General features: G+C 47.0%; 1 protein-coding gene across 1 annotated transcript; it reads right to left on the reverse strand.

Moving 5' to 3' along the window:
* Positions 1-3,111: 3,111 nt before the first annotated feature.
* On the reverse strand, positions 3,112-6,055 carry SFT2D3 (SFT2 domain containing 3). The gene has a single exon (XM_037909128.2). It carries the CDS (start codon positions 5,910-5,912, stop codon positions 5,268-5,270), a length of 645 nt encoding a protein of 214 aa, XP_037765056.1. The 5' UTR covers positions 5,913-6,055; the 3' UTR covers positions 3,112-5,267.
* Between the last annotated feature and the right edge of the window lie 3,975 nt (positions 6,056-10,030).

The following is a 10,030-nucleotide window of genomic DNA, read 5'->3' on the forward strand; positions in this document are numbered from 1 at the left end:
GTGAACAATGCTGCCTCTGTTAAGTGTTGTATTTTGCCTTTACAGATGCAACCTTGAGATCTCAGTCGTCTGTGTTATCACCGGCCGAAAGACTCCAAAGAAGCAGAAAGAGGCCACATAGAAGCAAGGAAGACACGTTGCATGAAGTAATGCAGCATTCAAATAATGAAAATCAAAAAGTGCAGGAATGGGGGAATAGTGAAAGGAGAATCTGCCAGCAGAATGAGGAGCGCCGGCACAAAAACGCAGTGCTCCGGCAGCAAAGCGCAGATCGGCTGATAAGCATAATGGAGCGCCAAGCGGACTCTATCCAGGCGCTCGTAGCCATGCAGGCAGAGCACTACCATTCCCCCCTGCCCCTGCAGCCCTTTTCCCAAAACTCTTTCCCTTGTGCCCCCATGTCACCTCCAACCCACTTTCCCCAACATCCGGGTTCTTACTGCCACCAGCTGTCTCCAACACCTGTAGCTTCACCACCCAGCCCTGAAAACTACGACCCTTACCCACTGCACTCAAACCCCATCACCATGCAGTGTAGCCATCCTGAAGTGCAGCACTCATTGCACAGCACTCCAGACAGGAAGGCCGAGTATGATAACAGGACATAGGCAAATCTGTGATTGTACCGTTCCCATCCCCTTGCCCTTTCTCTTTCCCAAGCAGTTGTGTTTCTTTTCAATAAATGGATTTTTTGGCTTTGAAAACATTCTTTATTATTGCATAAAGTAAAAGATACCTTAGCCCAGGAAAGAAACAGACACTGCAAGTCAGCATAGCAACCAGAGATTCCTACTAACATTGGAACCCCTGCACTTCACTCCCGTTCAGGGCACCAGACATTACTGGTTGCTTTCAGCTTCAAATTGCTCCCTCAAGGCATCCCTAATCCTTGCAGCCCCACGCTGGGCCCCTCTAATAGCCCTGCTCTCTGGCTGTTCAAATTCAGCCTCCAGGTGTTGTTGACCCTCAGAGTTCCATGCCTGAGTGAATTGTTCACCCTTCCCTTCACAAATGTTATGGAGGCTACAGCACGCTGATATAACTGCAGGGATGCTGTCATCAGCCAGGTCCAGCTTCCCATACAGAGAGTGCCAGCGGCCCTTTAAAGGGCCAAAAGCACACTCCAGTGTCATTCTGCACCAGCTCAGCCTGTTGTTGAACCGCTCCTTGCTGCTGTCAAGGCTCCCTGTGGAGGGTTTCATGAGCCATAGCATTAAAGGGTAAACGGTGTCTCCAAGGATCGCAATGGGCGTTTTGACGTCCCCTATGGTGATCTTCTGGTCTGGGAAAAAAGTCCCAGCTTGCAGCTTCCTGAACAGGTCAGTGTTCCGAAAGATGCGTGCATCATGCACCTTTCCGGGCCAGCCTACATTAATGTCAATGAAACGCCCACAGTGATCCACAAGCGCCTGAAGAACCATAGAGAAATACCCCTTCCAATTAACGTACTCGGAGGCTAGGTGGGCTGGTGCTGGAATTGGAATATGCGTGCCATCTATCGCCCCTCCGCAGTTAGGGAAACCCATTTGTGCAAAGCCAGCCACAATGTCATGAACACTATCCAGAGTCATGGGTTTTCTGAGCAGGATGCAATTAACGGCCCCACAAACTTGCATCAACACGATTCCAACGGGCGACTTTCCCACTCTAAACTGCTTAGCGACCAACCAGTAGCTGTCTGGAGTTGCCAGCTTCCAGACTGCAATAGCCACCTGCTTCTCCACCGTCAGGGCAGCTCTCAATCTTGTGTCCTGGCGCCACAGGGTGGGGGCAAGTTCATCACACAATCCTATGAAAGTGGCTTTTCTCATCCAAAAGTTCTGCAGCCACTGCTCATCATCCCAAACTTGCATGATGATGTGATCCCACCACTCAGTGCTTGTTTCCCGAGCCCAAAAGCGGCACTCCACAATGGTGAGCATGTCCGTGAATGCCACAAGCAAACTCGTGTCATGTGTGTTACTTGAGTCAGTATCATCTGAGCCCTCACTGTCACTTTGGATCATAAGGAATAACTCGACTGCCAAACATGATGTGCTGGCAAGATACTCCTCAGCAGTTCGGGCTCCATTCCTGCAGCCCGAAAGGGAAGACAGAGGACCCAGTACAAAAAATGTTGAAAGATGGCACCAAATGTGGACAAAAGTACAGGGATTGCTGGGATGCGAACCGATGCATCACGGGGTGTTGGGAGAGGATCCAGAATGCCCTGTACCCCCCGCCCCCTTCCCACAAGCCCCAGCGCCAGAATGGGAAGAGGTGCACTGTGGGATAGCTGCCCATGATGCACCGCTCCCACTGCTGCTGCAAATGTGGCCACACCAGTGCGCTTGCAGCTGTCAGCGTGGACAGACTGAAGCGCTTTCCCTACTGCGCTCTCTCAAGGCGGGTTTAACTCAAAGCGCTCTACATCTGCAAGTGTAGCCATGCCCTCAGAAGCCCATCTATCATTAGTTAAGGTCTGGAAAGCTCACTCCATACATCTGAGCCCAAACAATGGGAAAACACACAAGAAATGTTAATTATATAAAGAAGGCTTGAATTTTTTTAAGAGGACCAAAACCTATATTCTAAAAGTAAAACTTTGAGCTCCCTTAAGACAAGCCATGTCGATATGATCACAATTGGTACACAAACTCTTGTTAACTTTAGGGTAATATCTTTAAATCCATAATGCAGAAGAGCCACAAGAGCTCTGCTGCTTTTGAGGGGAAGAAAACGTCCAAGAGGCAGAACCAGGCCTACCATAGCTAGTTATAGAACTATGCTCTGCTGTGACCCTGTAGCCTGTGAAGATTAGTGGTTGGAGATTCTTGTGGCCAGCCTTTGGTAGTGGGAGGATTCTGTCATCTTCCATATAAGACCCTTTAACAGAGCTGTATGAGAGATTTACTAAACTTTTGCCCTAAATGTTTTAGCCTACTTTTAAAAAATTTAATCTCATCCAAGAACTTTAGCCTAGGTTTAGTTTAGAAGCAGTCTCACACCGATCTGATATTACACTGATCTAAATCCAAATGAAGCTGTGAAAGTAAACAGGAAGACAGATTCAGTGCTGCTGTTTTAAAAAAAAAACAAAAAAACTAGACCTGCTCATGTCTAGATTAATACTTTTGGTATAAAAATATATTTTATTAAAGTTATAAATATTGTACATAATTTGCTAAATTAAGCATTCATTTACTTTAGTTCTGTGCAAATATTAAATAGATTAAGATAATCTCTTCCTAAGTAGCATCCAATAATACTCAAGCATGTTTTCTGCAATATGCCCCGCCTCTACTAGCCAATCTATTTCTCCAGGTCAGGCTACAAACATCACTGCTAAATAAGCACTACCTGCCCAACTCCTAGAACCAAGGGGCTAGGGAGTTTGCTTGAGCAAGGACTTCAGGAACTGACCCTGCAGCTCTGGAGGCAAAAGCTAGTGTAGCACCATTCTGGCAGCCTTACTGCAAAGAACTAAAATGATCTCTATGATTTGACTGAAATTTCTTATGATATGCTTTCACTCTTTTCATGATTCCCTACATAAGAGGTATACCCTTGCTTGTCAAAGGATATGACTGTGATCCACAACCTCTATGAATGCTACTTGTTAAAGGATGTTGTTTTCAATATTTTGAAGGGTTTTTTTTTGTTTTTTTTTTTAAAAAGACAGTTAAATAGAATGGGTATCTCAACATTCACTGGACTATCATAAGCCACTCCAAGATTACTGCAATTACATTTGATCACTACATTTTGACTCTTTATATCAGACTACAGTTGCAAAGATGTCACGAAACAACATTTGTGGTAATATATACCTACAGCTTCTGATTTTAGGTTTTAACCAATAAAACCCCTGCTACAAAAAAAAGTCAGTATTTATCCAGTCAATACAGGATATGGTTAACTTGTGTTTAAGGGCTAGTCAACACAGCAGTAATGCGGACTACAGGTGTGTGATTTCTAAAGTACATATGTTGTGTATTAAACAGGTCTCACAGACCGTGCTAGGGTACATAAAAGGTTCCTTAGTACACTCTGAGTAGTGCTATCTGAAGTAGTATTACATTAAAACACAATAGGGAAAAATAAAGAGATTTCTCATTACAGTATATTCACAAAAAAAGTCCAACTCCCACCCCAAATTATTGGACATCTACATAGAATTCAAATTGCTAAAAACAAACATCCGTAAATAAGCTCCGAAAACAGGAGCTCTATAGATACACCCAACTTTCTTTGAAGTTTTATGGGTATCTATACACAACAGATTTTTCTAGGAGGCACCTGGCATCAGTACATCCCAAGAGGGAGTGAATCCTGCAAGGCTCTGGAGTATAACAAAAGCATTATACTATGGGTAGAGTTTAGTATAGACAATATGCTTGGCTCTGTATTCTTACAGGCCACTTCAAAGTGTGAATATCAGCCCTGCGGTCCTACACTTTATGTAGGAATCTGATCATCCTATCACCCATAACAGGACACAGACTCCAGGATACTGCTACAAAGTTCATTTTGCATTGATAAGGCAAAGCCTATACTGAGATAGGACTGGGAATGATGGCACAAAGAAGTGTTACACGTGAATACAGTAAAAGAACAAAACAACAACAACATATAGTCACAGTTGCAGCTTTAGGATTTTAGTTGCACTGTTCATAGTTAGGGAGAAAAATTGTTTCACAGCCCCATTAACACTGGTCCTTGGAGAAGCAAAAATCTTCCCTCCTTTGGTCGGTTTCTTGTCTGTTGTCCACGTTAACTGTCAAGTTCGAGTCGTTTTTCCTGACCTTTCCCAAGTAGCTTCTGCGCCTTACAGCCAAGTGTCTTTGTACAGGTCCGCGTCCTCAGGAGGCGCATGCACAGAGCGCAGCTCCCAGGTACCTCCTCCCTCACCACAGCGTACCGGTTGTGCAGGAAAAACTTGCCTTCAATAGGACCAGGACCGGGGGGGAGGGGAAGAACCGCCCCGGCTTTGTCGCTCAGTCACCTCCTGCCCCCCCGAGCAACAGGACACCCACGCCCCGATAGGGACTCGGAGCCGCATGTCCCTCGGAGACAGCCGTGCGAGCCGCGGCCGGGATGCTGCTAGCCCAAGGCCCTATATTCAGAAAGGCTGTTGCCCAGCCAGAGAGCCGCGTCTGCCCTGCTGGGCAGCCGAGACGGGCGACCGGCCCCATGGGACAGCAGCAAAGATCCAGCCCGGGGATGGGACGGGGTCCGCAGCCCTCACCCCGCATCCGGGTCTGCTCGGCGCACGCCGCCCCGCGCCCTCACACGGGCAAGCTTTTGGAGACGCGGCGGCGCACGAAGCCGCCCAGGAGGCCGCCGAGGTAGCGCAGGCCGGCGGGGCCCCCGGGCAGCAGGGCGAGCAGGCAGCCGGCCATGGCGGCGAGTTGGGCGGCGGCCCCGAGCGCGGTGAGCAGGGTGCTGCGCAGGCCGAGCGCGGCGTAGAGGGTGCCGGCCAGGGCGCCGAGGTAGAGCACGGAGCCGCGGCTGGGCTTCCTCAGGAGGCGGCTCGGCCCCCGCAGGAAGCCGGCGGCGCCCAGAGCGAAGGCCGAGCCCAGCGACCAGAGCAGCGCGAACTTGCGGGCGCGGAGCAGCAGCAGCGGCGCGTAGAGCGCGGCCAGGCCGAAGCAGAGCGCGGCCAGCAACAGGCACAGGCCGCTCCCCACCAGCCGCTGCCAGCGGGAGAGCCCCGGCAGCCAGGGGTCCGGCTCGGCCGCCCAGGGCCACGAGCCGGCAGCCGGCGAGGAGGAGGAGCGGCCTGCGAAGAAGGGGCTCAGCCGGCCCAGCCACGTCCCCCCTTCGGCGTCAGCTGCATCCGGGGTCGGCCGCGAGGCGCTCGGGACGGCTGGGCCGGGGCCGACCTTCGACTGAGCGAGGTACTCCTGCAACTGCCGGTTCAGCTCCGCCATCTCGGAGGGGGAGGGTAGCAACAGGCGGGGAAAGACCCGGATCTGAACGCCAGCACCAATGGGACACGTCGCTCTTCGCTGCCCTCAAGGAAGCGCAGCCACATCCGGGTTACTGGGCGTCTCCCTAGAGCTCGACCGGCGGGGACATTACGTTGTCCCAGGAGACGACCAGTCACGTGACTTTTCCTAGCGTCACGAAAGGGCGTAGAACTAGGGGAGGGCCGTAGTTCTCAGAGCTGAGTCCTGCGACCGGCGCCTAGCGCCCCCCCCCCTCCCCCCGTTCCCCCGCACCTTGAATCAATGTGTCTGCTACAAGCTTTAAGAAGGTTGTAGAAATTGAGCTGGTTCAACAGCTCAGGGATCAGGGGCTGCCACTGGGACAGTTGAGGTGTCCATTAGCCACGTGAAAAAGGCAGAATTAAGGGGGATTTTAATTATGACCTGCAAAGTTTTATATTAAGTTTGTGTTCTTTTCAATATATTTTGGATTCATCAAGGAGGCCTGTAAGAGTTTTTGTTTTCTTTTAATATTATTTATGCTTGTGTTGTGTTTGGTATGTCTGCTCTTAAGGGATTTTGCTGTAAGGTTTCTTGGGAATCTCAGGGATGTTTATTGTGAGCTCTAACAACTTAACTGAAGGGATGATGTATTGAACCTTTAATGAAGTTATCCTTTTCCTCAAAAGTTCATTAGGCCTTGGACTTAAAGAAGTGTTAGCAAAGAAGACAAAAAGAGACTTAAACCATCTGGAAATCTCTTCCCTGCTCAAGTAATCAAATTTCAGTCACTTGTTATGATATCTTAATTTTAGGGCTGTCAATTAATTGCAGTTAACTCAATGATTAACTCAAAAATTAATCACGATTAATTGCACTTATAACAATAGAATACTAATCAAAATTTAATAAATATTTTGGATGGTTTTTCTACATTTTCAATATTGATATCAATTACAACACAGAATACAAGTGCACAGTGCTTACTTTATATTTATTGGTGATTGCAAATATTTGCATTATAAAAAGCAAAAAAAAAATTTTTTTCAGTTCACCTAATACAAATACTGTAGTGCAATCTCTTTATCGTGAAAGTTTAACTTACAAATGTAGAATTATGTACAAACTGCATTCACAAATAAAACAATGTAAAACGTTAGAGTCTACAGGTCCACTCAGTCCTACTTCTTCATCATCCACTCACTCAGACAAACAAGTTTGTTTACATTGATGGGAGATACTGCTGCCTGCTTCTTATTTACGTGTCACCTGAAAGTAAGAAGAGGCGTTCGCATGGCACTTTTGTAGCCAGTATTGCAAGATATTTACATGACAGATATGCTAAACTTTCATACACCCCTTCCGTGCTTCAGTTGCCATTCCAGAGGTCATGCTTCCATGCTGATGATGATTGGAATTAATATATTTGAAAATTTAGTAAACATCCAAAAATATTTAAACTACACCTCTACCCTAATATAATGCAGTCCGATAATAACGCGAATTCGGATGTAACGCGGTAAAGCAGCGCTCCATGGAGCGGGGCTGCTTTACTGCATTATATCCGAATTCGTGTTACCGCAAGCTGTTCCTCTGACCCTTTACTTGCTGCGGCCCCCCGCCCCAGCTTTCCTCCGCCTCCTCCCACAAGCGTGCCGCTGCTCCGCTTCTCTTCCTTCCCAGGCTTGCTGTGCTAATCAGCTGACTGGATTCCCAGGGCAGCCAGCTGAGGTCACTCAATTAGGGTGAACTGCAAAGAATGGGGCAGACAATCCCCAAAACTGGTGGATATTCCAATACTTAGATTTACCAAGCCAGCGTAAAACAGCTTCTTTATTACCTCACTGGTTACTCAGAAGTCAATAACACAGTTCCCTTAAAGTACCCAGCCTCAGGCCTCCACTTAGACACCCAAATCAAACAAGACAAAGATTAATGAAAATCTTATTCATCATGTAAAAAAGTTCTGCCAGTTCCAAAGGATCAGACACATTACCTCCCGGGTTTGCATTTCAAAGTTCTAGTCTATCTAGCATTGAATGACCCTAATTACCATTTCTAACATGACTCTACAGGTTGGCTCTGGGTTAGTTAGCCTGCAAGCGTCTTAACCTTTTCTGGCCATATATTACACTACGTACCAGGTTCGTTGCAATTATATTACAGTGGTAGCAACAATGGTTGGCATAATTATATTTTAATCAGACAACATCACAGGCCCCATCTGTATAATGGGGTAATCCGTATCTCACAGGGAAATTGTGAGGCTAAAACATTAAATATTGCACAATATTCAGACACTATGGTAACGGGCCATATAAGTACGTAAAATAGATTGTTTGAGTGTGTAAGGGCTTTTCTATACACAGATTTACACTTGTTTAGTTAAATTGGTTCTATTAAACCAGTGTGAACATTCTTATTTCAGTCAGAGTGGCATATTGCAGTTAATAATGAAACCTACTTAAAACTATTCTGAATCAACTTAAAGCTAAACAGAAGTAAGGAAGTTCTGACACATTTTGCACCCATTTAATTAATCAGGTGAAACAATCAAAGCCTAGTTTAACCAGTGGAAGTCTAGGTTTTTGCCAAATGATTGGAACAAGACAGGTCTACATAACGTGAAATTCAGCGAGCATAGAGTTGCCATCACCTGCCTGAAATTTTTCAGAAAAATCCTATTTTGATGTCTGTGTCAAATCCTGCCTGATTAGCTTGCAGGGAATTAGTAAAAAATAAAAATTGGATTTGGACAGGAACTCCTCCCCCTGGCCAGATCATTGTGATATTGCATTACCACATCATGATATAACATGGTGCAATACATTTCTATCTCACTAAGCAAAGCTCAAACATTAGTACAAGAGAATAAGGATGGTTTGAGCTGTCTTAAGTGATAACACCTATTTGGTAGCTTGACAGACTGAGACACAATCTAATCATCATGCAAAAGAGTCTTCTGTAAGTGTTTTCCTCCGTCCTCAGTAGCAGCATGCTATGAATCTGAGGGCATGTTTATGCTACAAAATTATGTTGACCTAAGTTAGGTTGGCACACAGCTGCCGCAGTACTTAAATCGCTTTTGTGTGTCCACTCCTTGTATCGGGGGGAAGGGAGAGGGGTGCAATCTCACCAGGAGCAGTTGTACCAATTGTACTGTCAGTAAGAGGCATTGTGGGATGGCTTCTAAGAGCCAGTAACAGTCAATGTAAGCAATGCACTGTCTATACTGACACTGCATCAACCTAACTACATTGATATTGACTTTATGCCTCTCGTGGAGGTGGAGTTATTAAGTCGACGTAGTGAGGCAGTTACGTCAGCGGGAGCGAAATTTTAGTGTAGACAAGTAGTTAGGTCGACACGAGACAGCTTAGGTCTTATGCACAGCGTTTAGATTGATATAGTAAGATCTGTGCAGTGTCAGTGTAGACATTGTGTTACTTACATCATCTGTTAGTGGCCTCTAGAAAGTGTCCCACACTGTCCCATCTTGACCTCTCTGGTCACCATTTTGATCTCCACTGTCCAGCGGCCAGGTACCCAGGAAGCCAAGCCTCTCCTTTAAAGCCCCACAACATTTTGAAATTGCATTTCCTGTTTGCCAGGCTTGGAGAGCTCATCTAACAACTCTAGAGCATGCCTAGCAACTGCCGAGCTGACCATGCCGGCTCCATGTTGTAGACGTGCTCCTGCCTGGAGTACACAGGAGGAGTTGGATCTTCTGGGTTTGTGTGGAGAAGAGGCTGTGCAGGCACAGCTCTGATCCAGCCGTAGAAACGTTGACATCTACAAGCAGATCGCTTAGGGAATGGAGGAGAAGGGCTACAAAAGGGACCAACACCAGTGCTGTGTGAAAGCCAAGGAGCTGCAGCAGGGGTACCAGAAGGCAAGGGAGGCTAACAATCACTCTGTTGTGGAGCCTCAGACCTGCTGCTTTTACAGAGAACTGCATGCCATCCTTGGAGGAGACCCCACCACCACTCCCAAGAGTCCCGTGGATACTTTGGAGGTGCCCAAGTCACAGGCCTCTGCTGTGAACAGTGAGGAGGGGGAAGAGGGGGCGGAGTATGGGGAACAGGTTACCGGGGGATCCAGTGGTTCAGTGAGCCAGGACC

Source organism: Chelonia mydas, chromosome 9 (genome assembly GCF_015237465.2).
Source record: "Chelonia mydas isolate rCheMyd1 chromosome 9, rCheMyd1.pri.v2, whole genome shotgun sequence".
Lineage (NCBI taxonomy): Eukaryota > Metazoa > Chordata > Testudines > Cheloniidae > Chelonia > Chelonia mydas.

Bases quoted from the DNA above. Each gene is read 5' to 3' on its own strand.
- SFT2D3 (XM_037909128.2), bottom strand. From the start codon at position 5,912: ATGGCGGAGCTGAACCGGCAGTTGCAGGAGTACCTCGCTCAGTCGAAG.